Source organism: Chelmon rostratus, chromosome 20 (genome assembly GCF_017976325.1).
Source record: "Chelmon rostratus isolate fCheRos1 chromosome 20, fCheRos1.pri, whole genome shotgun sequence".
Lineage (NCBI taxonomy): Eukaryota > Metazoa > Chordata > Actinopteri > Chaetodontiformes > Chaetodontidae > Chelmon > Chelmon rostratus.
The window spans coordinates 775,224-787,889 of record NC_055677.1 but is presented as its reverse complement, the minus strand read 5'-3'; the positions used below and the strand labels follow the sequence as shown (position 1 = coordinate 787,889).

The following is a 12,666-nucleotide window of genomic DNA, read 5'->3' as shown; positions in this document are numbered from 1 at the left end:
ACAGGAAGGACAGACAGGAAGTGAAGAAGGAAGCTCCAGAGATGAAGTCGGTTAAAGGCACAAACACCAACGACATGAGAAAACCTCAAGAAATGAGAGGCGAGAAGGAAACGAGGAGAGAGGAAACGAGGAGAGGAGGAGAGAACAGGAATGAGGACAAGTAGGTCAGGAGGAAATGATTGCCCCCTCCCTCCTCTTGCTCCCTCCCTCCTCTCCAAGACTGTCAGACCACAACATGAATCACCGCAGAGACCAGCAGCTGGAGAGCAGGCTGGACTTCAGCTGGCAGTTCTTTGGTTTGGACAGCAGGGGGTGCTGCAGGAACAGTGAGCCGGTTCAGCGCTGTTTACAGCTTGAAGATTTTAGTCCATTTAGGAATCCTGGTGTGTTCCTGCTCTGTGGTCCATCATATTCCTACAAATGCACATTTACAACCTCTTCAGCGTCAGAACGAGCATTGACATCCATTCATTTCTTAAGCTGAAGCAAAATTGTCTCCGAAAAACGCCTTCAGACGTCACTGCAGTGTGTGTGCGCGTGTGCGCGCTTATTTTCCAAATCTACTTTCACACACACACACACACACTCTGATTTCCCGTAAGTGGAGGGGGGCGGAGTCATACTGGTCATGTGACCGGGCTAATTCCTCCCTGAAAGTGAAACTAAAGTCAGAGAGTTCAGACTCCATGTTGAATGAACCGAGGAGGAGGAGAAGTGAAGCTGAAGCAGGTGAGTGTTAATCCAACATTTCATGACTTTACTGTTAAAGTGTGAGTCAGTTTCCTTCCTGTGGACTGTAGAGGACACAGACTGTGTGCGCGCTCGCGCGTGTGTGCGCGTTACTTCCTGTTGTCGCAGCGTCTCTTCAACAAATCTGCTTTGAATCTTGTGTTTCCTCGCAGTCACTTCATGTTTCACCTCTTTCGCACTTTTGAGTATAATGTACATTTGTGTGTGCGCATGTGTGCGTTTGCGCATGCGTGTAGTTTTTTCCTGCGTCATTTTTTATCGTCTTTTTTGTTCTTTTGTTGTCTCTGTTATTCTTTGCTGTCTGTCACAACCTAATTTCAGGGAAGCTTGATCCTATCTGACATCAGACTGACCTCGGATCAGAAGATGAGTGTCTGTGTGGAGGAAGAGGAGGACAGAGCAGAGTCTCTGGTGTCCAACTGTCTGTCCATGAAGAGTTACTTTTCCAAAGATGAACCTCTGTACTTCAGGCGTGAACCAGGACCCTCAGACACAAAGTAAGAGCCAGTTTTTACTGTAAAAGTAGAAACACGGTGGTGTAACGAGGAAGAGGAGCTGCTGCCTCTGCAGATAGAAACAAACCGTCCTAAAGTCTTATTTTCAGCCGTTTGCACACGAATGAAAACACAACTATGAATATTAGATTCAGTTTCTGCCAATATGTCACCCTAAATCCAACACACTGGACCTTGAAGAGAAATAATTTAATGACTGTTATCATCGTTCGGCTTTTTCGTGTTCGGCATTATTTACTTTCATTGCGTGCTGGATGTGAGGACACAAAACTATGTGGAAAGAAACCTGGACAGCAGTAAAGAGCGAAGCCTCTAGATGTAGAAGGTGAGTTATTTGGTGACAGCTGATGCAGCAGCAGTGAGGGACAGCAGGCTGCATGACAGGGACGGACACCTGAAGACGTCCCCCAGAGCAGCAGGGCTTTAGCTGTGTCTGCAGACTCCGTCATGATTTCAGTGAGGACAGTAGAAGACACGGTCCGGGTGTCGTTATTGAGGAGCACAGCAGGCTGTTAAGAAAGAAATACAGCCACATTCACATCATTGGTATTTTAATATTACTGCACATTTGATACTTCAGTGTTGATGGATTGTCTTGTCCAACACCGCTTCCCAAAACCAGAGACAATCGTGCCAGGGACTGCGCTGTGTTCATGTGTCTTTAAGTCCCAGTCCGTCCCTGGACAGTAGAGCGTGGCAGAAAACATAACATACACCAGGTAGCCGTGTGGACATACACCAGGTAGCCGTGTGGACATACACCAGGTAGCCGTGTGGACATACACCAGGTTACAGTGTGGACATACACCAGGTAGCCGTGTGGACATACACCAGGTTACAGTGTGGACATACACCAGGTAACAGCTTGGACATACACCAGGTTACAGTGTGGACATACACCAGGTAGCCGTGTGGACATACACCAGGTAGCCGTGTGGACATAGACCAGGTTACAGTGTGGACATACACCAGGTAACAGCTTGGACATACACCAGGTTACAGTGTGGACATACACCAGGTAGCCGTGTGGACATACACCAGGTTACAGTGTGGACATAGACCAGGTTACAGTGTGGACATACACCAGGTAGCCGTGTGGACATACACCAGTTATAGTGTGGACATGCACCAGGTAACAGCTTGGACATACACCAGGTAGCCGTGTGGACATACACCAGGTAACAGTGTGGACATACACCAGGTTACAGTGTGGACATACACCAGGTAACAGCTTGGACATACACCAGGTTACAGTGTGGACATACACCAGGTAGCCGTGTGGACATACACCAGGTTACAGTGTGGACATACACCAGGTTACAGTGTGGACATACACCAGGTAGCCGTGTGGACATACACCAGGTTACAGTGTGGACGTACACCAGGTAGCCGTGTGGACATACACCAGGTTACAGTGTGGACATACACCAGGTAGCCGTGTGGACATACACCAGGTAACAGTGTGGACATACACCAGGTAACAGTGTGGACATACACCAGGTTCCAGTGTGGACATACACCAGGTAGCCGTGTGGACATACACCAGGTTACAGTGTGGACATACACCAGGTAGCCGTGTGGACATACACCAGGTAACCGTGTGGACATACACCAGGTAGCCGTGTGGACATACACCAGGTAGCCGTGTGGACATACACCAGGTAACAGTGTGGACTTGGACCTGTTGTGTGTCTTAGACTTCTGGTCTACCACAGTTTTTATACCACATTTAACGTCAGTCCAAGCTAACGTTAGCTAAGCTGCCCAGACTGACGGTCAAACAGTCTTTAATGGAGGACAAACTGCAGGCAGGTCACTAAATGTTTAAGAAGACACTCACACATGAAAAGCAGTTCAGCTGTTCATGAAAGAAACAATCATTTTCATTCCAGTCAGAAGGAATTCCTTCCTGAACCTATGGGGGGGGGGGGGCTTTTGAGCACACACACATACACACACACACACACACAGCTAAACTGATTTCTTGTAAATGGGGAGGGGAGGAGCAACACTGACCATGTATGACCAGGCTCATGAGAACAGGGAGAAAACGTCGAGAGTGGAAGTGTTGACAGTTCAGAGGCTGCAGCAGGCCGAGTGTGAACACGACTTTTATTACTTTACTGTTAAAGTGACGAAGAAATGTTCCAATGACCTCAACAGGTGTGTGTGTGTGTGTGTGTGTGTGTGTGTGTGTGACTTCCTGTTCTTTCTTTCCTCCATGTGACTGCTGTTGGGTTGCGAGCTCACTGTCTGTTCATGTTTTACTCTCAGACTGACGTCAGATCAGATGAGTGTCGGTGTGGAGGAAGAGGAGGACAGAGCAGAGTCTCTGGTGTCCAACTGTCTGTCCATGAAGAGTGACTTTTCCAAAGATGAACCTCTGTACTTCAGGCGTGAACCAGGACCCTCAGACACAAAGTAAGACGTTTATGTTAAAATAATTTAAAGTAGATTGTGTCTCGTGTTGGTTTTTCCTCTGATGGACATAATGTGCAGAGACAGATGATCGAACGGTTCGAACCGATGTGTTTTTTAAGAAGGAATATTCAGACGTCGTTTCTGGACAGTTTTGACAGCCCTGTCTCACACACACACACACACACACACACACTCACTCAGGTAAACTGATATGTAGTAAATGGAGAGGGGAGGATCCAGGCTCATGAGGGGGGGGCGGGAGCCGTGAGAGGGGAACTCTTCAGACAGTCAGTTCAGAGTCTGTTTTTAGTCGGCAGAGCAGAAGCAGGAAAGGAAAAGCCAGGATGAACTCACCAGTTTGAGTCAGCTGTGGACACAAAACCACGAGCGACTGAATATTAAACATTAAACCGACTGAAAGCCAAGAAAACAAGCAACTGACCAGGTGTGTGTGTGTGTGTTCCTCTCAGACTGACCTCAGATCAGATGGGTGTCTGTGTGGAGGAAGAGGAGGACAGAGCAGAGTCTCTGGTGTCCAACTGTCTGTCCATGAAGAGTGACTTTTCCAAAGATGAACCTCTGTACTTCAGGCGTGAACCAGGACCCTCAGACACAAAGTAAGAGCTGCTGCTGAACTTGTGAAACGTGGATTTGGACCACTTGAATTGCATTTCTGCCTTCATTTGATGGTTGACAGCAGAGAGTGAAGTGAAACATAATGATGTCCAACGAAGGAAACTGTTACGTGTCTCACACTGCTGATCTAAAGAGGCCAAAACTCCAGCAACACTTGTACGATATATTTAACAATAACTTTATCGCGAGACCAACATGTTCCGGCTTGTGGCCTTCGTCGGGGTCGTGATGAAAGACATTACAAACAGTAATTTCTGTTACGGTCTGAAGGTTGAGTTCAAACAGGCAATGAAAGACACGTTTGCTGTTCTCTGTGACCATTTGAGCTTCTGTACAGTGTTGGCCAAATCGTGATACTTTTCAACAACAAGCAACATTTTGTTTTAGTTATAAAGAAATCTCTTGACAGAAAGAGGAGGAGGAGGAGGAGTCGTGTTTCTGTGGAGGAGCAGCCGTCCTGCTGTGCTTTGTGTCAGGACGTCCTGAAGGATCCAGTCTCTACCAGCTGTGGACACTGGTTCTGCAGACGGTGCATCACCGACCACTCCGGTTCATCAGGAGAGTCCTCCTGTCCCCGGTGTGGAAAAAGACCCAGAACGAGAGCTGGACTGCAGACAGCCAGTCAGACCTGCTCTGCGCAAAGTAAGACTGTCCATCTGCCTGCCGATGTCGTCTTGTCTGAAAACACTTCCTGTTTTAATACATTTGTTGTGTCATACAACTTGGCCATTTAATTTTAAAGCAGTAACACGACTGTTCTATCACAGGCAGACACCTGAGACACACCTTCCAATAACTGGAAAGTCACATTGAGATTAAAACCTCTTTAACAAGTGAGAACTGGCTAAGACAAGGTGAAAGACAGCATGCACATGAACAGGACAACTTCAAATCACAATAACTACAAGTATAACAAAAATGCATCTTATCATACAGTGCAATAAACAAGGCAGCATGAAATTAGGTGTCTTAGTAAGTGAGTTGAAACAGCTCTTCTGTAGTTCTGTGTTTAAAGTCATTATAAGAAACAAGGATCTGACAAACATGAGCTTGACATGCAGATTGTTCCAGGACCAAGGACGTCGCACAAAAGACTTGCTTTGCCACTATCTGCTATGATAGAGGGCGCTTTAACTAAAGCCTTTTATGCGACCTAAGATTAGAACGTTTGTCTTAAGTCAGTAGGAAATTTGTCTGAGAAAAGTGCACACTAACAAGGATTTGTCGCAGACAGCCTATATGGAATTGCTCGAGCATTCTCATGTGGCGGCTCTAGGTAGCCCAGATTTCACAGCTGTGGAGCAGTGTAGGGATGCAGATGGCTTAGTTGACAGCAACTTCAGGGTGCAGATGCTGATTGTTGTTTTGAAAGTGTTCCAAAGATGGTTGAGATTTCTTTGATCTGATTTTAACTTCATGGTCCTCAGAGAGCCCCTCCTTGAACCACCACCTTATTGTGGTGGAGGGGTTTGAGTACTCAAATGATCCTAGGAGCTATGTTGTCTAGGGCTTATTGCCCCTGGTAGGGTCTTCCAAGGCAAACAGGTCCTAGGTGATGGGTCAGACTAAGTCCAGTGCCCCTGGATTGGCAGACCGGGGTGGTGGTCCCTCTATTAAAGAAGGGGGACCGGAGGGTGTGCTCCAACTACAGGGGGATCACACTCCTCAGCCTCCCCAGTAAAGTCTATTCCAGGGTACTGGAGAGGAGAATTCGGCCGATAGTCGAACCTTGGATTCAGGAGGAACAATGCAGTTTTCATCCTGGTCGTGGAACACTGGACCAGCTCTACACCCTCTGCAGAGTGCTCGAGGGTTCGTGGGAGTTTGCCCAACCAGTCCACATGTGTTTTGTGGACTTGGAGAAGGCATTCGACTGTGTCCCTCGTGGCATTCTGTGGGAGGTGCTTCGGGAGTATGGAGACGGGGCCCTTTGCTACGGGCAATCCGGTCTCTGTATGACCGGAGCAGGAGCTTGGTTCGCATTGCCGGCAGTAAGTCAAACTTGTTCCCAGTGCATGTTGGGCTCCGGCAGGGCTGCCCTTTGTCACTGGTTCTGTTCATTATTTTTATGGACAGAATTTCTAGACGCAGCCAAGGGCCGGAGGGAGTCTGGTTTGGGGACCACAGGATCTCATCTCTGCTTTTTGTGGATGATGTTGTCCTGTTGGCTTCTTCGAACCAGGTCCTCCAGCATGTGTTGGGGCGGTTTGCAGCCGAGTGCAAAGCGGCTGGGATGAGAATCAGCACCTCCAAGTCCAAGGCCATGGTTCTCGACCGGAAAAGGGTGGCTTGTCCCCTCTGGGTTGGAAGAAAGCTCCTGCCTCAAGTGGAGGAGTTCAAGTATCTTGGGGTCTTGTTCACGAGTGAGGGAAGGATGGAGCGTGAGATTGACAGGTGGATCGGTGCGGCGGCAGCAGTAATGCAGTCGTTGTACCGGTCCGTCGTGGTGAAGAAGGAGCTGAGCCGAAAGGCAAAGCTGTCGATTTACCAGTAAATCTACGTTCCTACCCTCACCTATGGTCATGAACTTTGGGTCATGACCGAAAGAACGAGATCTCGGATACAAGCGGCTGAAATGAGTTTCCTCCGCAGGGTGGCGGGGCGCTCCCTTAGAGATAGGGTGAGGAGCTCTGTCACTCGGGAGGAGGTCAGAGTAGAGCCGCTGCTCCTCCACGTCGAGAGGAGCCAGCTGAGGTGGCTCGGGCATCTTTACTGGATGCCTCCTGGACGCCTTCCTGGGAGGGTGTTCCGGGCATGCCCCACCGGGAAGAGGCCCCAGGGAAGACCCAGGACACGCTGGAGGGACTATGTCGCTCGGCTGGCCTGGGAACGCCTCGGGGTCCCCCCGGAAGAGCTGGAGGAAGTGTCTGGGGAGAGGGAAGTCTGGGCTTCCCTGCTTAGACTGCTGCCCCCGCGACCCGGCCCCAGATAAGCGGAAGAAAATGGATGGATGGATGGATGGATGGTCCTCAAAGAGGATACTACCCAGATATTTGAAAGATGGAACTATTTCAAGTGGTTCATGATTGATGGTCAATACACACAAGGTGGGCGACCAACTGGAACGCCATTCCAACTGACTTCCATCTCAATAATACTGACAGACAACCCCATCCTGCTATAGGCCATGACTGCCACAACAAGGATGGACCTCTGGGGTTTGGGTCACTAGAGCGTAGTCAGTGTACTGTCACCAAGTAGGAGCATTTGGTCATTCCTGGGGATGCAGAAAAGAGTCTCATCAAGTGACTGGTAGAAGGACACATGGCACCGAGAACAGTGATGAAGCGCTTCTTAGCTAAGGGGATACTTAGAGAAATCAGTCTTTCAGTCATGCCAACAGGTGTCTCAGCAAGCCTTGTTCACAATTATTTCTTGTATTGACAGCTAAGTGGAATGTCATGATAGGTGTGACAACCTATCCTGGAGTGCGGTTGAGTGAGCAATTATTAGGCCACCTTTTCTAGGTCCTTTTCTAATTGGGGTGAGTACTGTGGTCCCTAAATAGGGGCTGCTCAGTCACACAGGGGTCTGCTGAACATAGCTGCAGCTGTTAGGGACCTCTGTTGGGATCTGCCTAATGCGTCCCCCTAACCTTTGTCTTACCAGACTAACCCACGTGGCAGTTTGGCAGAGGTTGATAACTGTTAGGGCATGTCCACACACAGGTGGGCCTGTGCTGACACATCTCTATGTCCCACTGTGGCTCTGTGATTCCCCACCAGTTTAGCCTGACCTCTCAAGATTACCAGTCACCTTCGACTGCTGCAAGGTGGCATAGTAGGAGTCTTGGGTAAGGAGAGGCTGTTTACTGGCAGCATTCGACTTCCTTTACACAGGCCTGGATTGGCCAGCAGCAGGGCCTAAGGGAGGAAGGTCACATGCATCCCAGCATGCAACAGCTTACTAGCATGCTGCAATAGATGCATCACAACATCCTGTGAGCAATGCTCATTAACTCATAGCTAATTACTAACTCATCAGTCTAGGCACATTAAACATATTAAAAACCTGCTAATATCAGCATTGGGTAGTTTACATACTTAACAGGCTCCTCTCATTTTACTATCTGCCAACAAAACACTGTCTGCCCTCGCCCGTTAGTCACTGATCACTTCAGTCATATCAGAACTTTGTTTACTTACTGCACTTCCTGCAGCTGCTGCTGCCTCACGTGAATGTTTTCCACCACAAACCAACAGGAGGCTTTTATTGTGAACCAAGTATAGGAAAGTGTATTTGTCATAGAGATTTGCAGTGCTTGGTTGGCGGTGCTATTCGATAAAAAAGAACACATGAATATGTTCCTAATTATTTGATATTTGGTTTAGTTTTAAAAGGGAAGGAACGGCCACAGTGAGCTGTTTACACGAAGAGCTACGGTGGCTCAGCCTGTTGCCTCTGCTGTCAATCAAACACACAGTCAGAGGCTGAGAGATAAAGCATTTCGCATAATCTCTCAAAACTGGACTTTATGACTGTCAGTATATATTCTTAGAATGTTTTTATTAGTCATATTTAATTTTCTTTGTTTTGTCTCGCATTCTTTTTTTTTAAGTGAATAATGGTCTGCAGAAGGTAATTGATGAACATAAGATCAGTCTGAAGAGGAGATGTGAATGTGTGACTGAAGGAACTAATGAAAAAGGAAGTGGAACCCTCCTCAACAGCATCTACACTGAGCTCTACATCACAGAGGGACAGAGTGAAGAGGTTAATACCCAACATGAGGTGAGGCAGCTTGAGACAACTTCCAAGATGAAGACCCTCCATGAGACTCCAATCAAGTGCCAGGACATCTTTAAAGCCTTACCTGACCAGCAGAGACACATCAGAGTCGTTCTGACGAACGGCGTCGCTGGCGTTGGAAAAACCTTCTCAGTGCAGAAGTTCAGTCTGGACTGGGCAGAGGGCTTGGAAAACCAAGACGTCAGCCTGGTGATTCTGCTTTCGTTCAGGGAGCTGAACTTGATCAAAGATGAGCAGTACAGTCTTCTGACGCTGCTCCATGTTTTCCATCCAACATTACAGAAGGTGACAGCAGAGAAGCTCGCTGTCTGTAAGCTTTTGTTCATCTTTGACGGCCTGGATGAAAGCAGACTTTCACTGGATTTCCACAACAATGAGGTTTTGTCTGATGTCTCACAGAAGTCATCAGTCAACGTGCTGTTGACAAACCTCATCAAGGGGAATCTGCTTCCCTCGGCTCTCGTCTGGATAACTTCCAGACCTGCAGCGGCCAATCAGATCCCTCCTGCATGTGTTGACAGGGTAACAGAAGTACGAGGCTTCACTGATGCCCAGAAGGAGGAGTACTTCAGGAGGAGATTCAGTGATGAAGATCTGTCCAGCAGAACCGTCTCACACATCAAGACCTCCAGGAGCCTCCACATCATGTGTCAAATCCCAGTCTTCTGCTGGATCACTGCTACAGTTCTGGACCACATGTTGACTACAGACCAGAGAGGAGAGCTGCCCAAGACCCTGACTGACATGTACTCCCACTTCCTGCTGGTTCAGACAAAGAGGAAGAAGCAGAAGTATGATGAGGGACATGAGACCAGTCCACAGGAGCTGATGGAGGCTGACAGGGAAGTTCTTCTGAAGCTGGGGAGGCTGGCGTTTGAACAGCTGGAGAAAGGAAACATCATGTTCTACCAAGAAGACCTGGAGCAGTGTGGTCTTGATGTCACTGAGGCCCTGGTTTACTCTGGTGTTTGTACAGAGATCTTCAAAAAAGAGTGTGTGATCTTCCAGAAAACAGTTTACTGCTTTGTTCATCTGAGCATTCAGGAGTTTCTGGCTGCAGTCTACATGTTCCACTGTTACACCAGCAGGAACACAAAGGTACTGAAGGCTTTCCTGGGAAAAAAACACATTGATTCAACCCTTGATGTCTTCCTGAAGGGAGCCATGATGAAATCCCTGAGGAGTAAAAATGGTCACCTGGACCTGTTTGTTCGCTTCCTTCATGGCCTCTCTCTGGAGTCCAACCAGAGACTGTTTGGAGGCCTGCTGGGCCAAACAGACAACAATCCAGAGATCATCCAGAGAGCCATCAACAACCTGAAGGAGAAGAAGACCAGTATCTCTCCTGACAGAAGCATCAACATCTTCCACTGTCTGATGGAGATGAACGACCACTCAGTACATCAGGAGATCCAAGAGTTCCTGAAGTCAGAGAACAGAAAAGAAAAGAAACTCTCTGTGATCCAGTGCTCAGCTCTGGCCTACATGCTGCAGATGTCAGAGGAGGTTCTGGATGAGTTGGACCTGAAGAAGTACAACACAACAGTGGAGGGACGAGTGAGACTGATTCCAGCTGTGAGGAACTGCAGAAAGGCTGTGTAAGTCCAGATGTGATTAACATTATAAAGCACTGTAAAGCTGAAGCCATCAGTGTTAAAGATATAGACTTAATGTGCATGTGCAACGAGTCGTCCAACCTGCTCTTTGAATAAATTATACGTGTTACACTAGAAATGTCACTGTTGCCTCAAATGCAATAAGGATAAAAAAAAAACAGTTTTGTGTGTATAGCTATCAAGTCAGTGAACAGAAGTATCTGCTGTGTGAACCCTAAAACGTCACCTGAAGGTTCGAAAGTTTTTTTCTTTGTCCAGTGCAACAGTTCATCAGTGGCTAACCAACTGATCAGCTGAGCTGCTCATGCTAATAGGCTAGTTTTTATCGTATTTAAAGTGTTAATTATCTGTAATTACAGACTTTCTGGCTGTGGACTCTCAGAGACTCACTTTGAAGTCTTGGTGTCAGCTCTGAAGTCCAACCCCTCCCATCTGAGAGTGCTGGACCTGAGCTCAAACCAACTGAATGATGCCAGAGTGAAGCGCCTGTCTGCAGGGCTGGAGAGTCCACACTGTAGACTGGAGACTCTGAGGTCAGTTCATGCAGTTCATGTGTGTGCATGTGTGTGTCTCTATACATACACATACATACATGCATACATACACACACACACACACACACACACATTTATATGTATATATCATCATATGGGTCATTTAGGAATTCTTATATCTATTATTTTTCATAAAATAACACGGTTGTTACAAATTAGAGGAAATGGAAGCGAATGAACGTCACAAATGTAAATTTTGTTAATCCAATATGTCTGATTTGATAATTATTCCAGACTTGAGTGAGATGAGCAGCATGTTATTGATCTGTGTTGACATGAACAGCTGTATGAATGTTGTGGTGACATTTGGATGATGTCTGTAGAATCTGACATTATGATGATCCACAATAACACAATGACAAAGTCACTGGACTGATTTTAGGGCAAAGCTCATTGATTAGGACAGAGTCATGTTGAGCTGCACATTTACAACCTGAACACATCTGATTGGATTAGAAATGGATTTTTATCTTCATCATTTATTCTTTATTCAGGTTGAGGAACTGCAGTTTGTCAGAGATCAGCTGTGCTTCTCTGGTCTCAGCTCTGAAGTCCAACCCCTCCCATCTGACAGAACTGGACCTCGGAGAAAACAAGAAGTTGCAGGATTCAGGAGTGAAGCTGCTGTCTGCTGGACTGGAGAGTCCAAACTGTCGACTGAAGACTCTGAGGTCAGACACCTTTTGGTTTTTTTTGGTTTTTTTCTTAAACTTATGTGCCGAGATTAATATGATGATGATGCTACTCCTAGCTGGTTTTCCAGATTTATCTCAGTCGGTCTTGAGCAGACCTAAGTCTTTGCAGCAGGCATTGCTTTGCAGCTCAGTGATTTCATGTTGTTGGCTGTCAGCTGGTTTCACATTAAATCAGGTAGGAAATACGTTTAGTTCCTTTTGTTGACCCTTAATGTCATGAAACCGTTCACGAAACACCTGAAGGAGTTTTAACTCAAAAGCATTTTCAGATGTCAGAGCAGCTTCTGTTCCTGCAGAGTAGGAACATGCATGTTGGACAGCTTTAATTTGACTCCACATGATTTCACATTTGAAAGCAGAGAGCTGAGAAGCTGCTGGAGCTTGAGGTTCAGCTTTGAACAGATTAAACATTGAATGATTTTGTAAAGGAACATTGTTTTCTAAAGTTACATCATTTCTTCTTTATTCAGTTTGAGTGACTGCGATTTATCAGACATCAGCTGTGCTTCCCTGGTCTCAGCTCTGAAGTCCAATCCCTCCCACCTGACAGAACTGGACCTGAGCTACAACAACAAGCTGCAGGATTCAGGAGTGAAGCTGCTGTGTGCTTTTCTGGAGAGTCCAGAATGTAGACTGAAGACTCTGAGGTCAGTTCACTGACGCTATTGTATATCTAATATGCATAATTAACATACTATACCATACCATACCATACCATCTTCTTCCGCTT

At 46.9% G+C, this 12,666-nt stretch overlaps 2 protein-coding genes across 14 annotated transcripts in view; one reads left to right on the top strand and one right to left on the bottom strand.

The window, feature by feature from the left end:
* LOC121623616 (NACHT, LRR and PYD domains-containing protein 3-like) overlaps positions 1 to 12,666 on the bottom strand; it is a 377,011-nt gene that overhangs the window by 225,295 nt on the left and 139,050 nt on the right. The gene's annotated exons all lie outside the window — the stretch shown is intronic.
* Positions 1 to 12,666, top strand: part of LOC121623612 (NACHT, LRR and PYD domains-containing protein 12-like) — a 47,922-nt gene that overhangs the window by 26,997 nt on the left and 8,259 nt on the right. For 4 of the 11 annotated variants that reach the window (XM_041960951.1, XM_041960949.1, XM_041960950.1 and 1 more), the window contains exons 1-9: positions 678 to 729; positions 1,072 to 1,247; positions 3,540 to 3,686; positions 4,157 to 4,303; positions 4,732 to 4,964; positions 8,881 to 10,669; positions 11,047 to 11,220; positions 11,736 to 11,912; positions 12,407 to 12,583. In XM_041960951.1, coding sequence (XP_041816885.1) covers positions 694 to 729; positions 1,072 to 1,247; positions 3,540 to 3,686; positions 4,157 to 4,303; positions 4,732 to 4,964; positions 8,881 to 10,669; positions 11,047 to 11,220; positions 11,736 to 11,912; positions 12,407 to 12,583 — 3,056 coding nt within the window. In that variant the 5' untranslated portion in view covers positions 678 to 693. Of the gene's footprint in view, positions 1 to 677; positions 730 to 1,071; positions 1,248 to 3,539; positions 3,687 to 4,156; positions 4,304 to 4,731; positions 4,965 to 8,880; positions 10,674 to 11,046; positions 11,221 to 11,735; positions 11,913 to 12,406; positions 12,584 to 12,666 lie in introns of those variants that run through there. The other 7 variants (XM_041960946.1, XM_041960947.1, XM_041960953.1 and 4 more) reach the window with 7 other exon arrangements.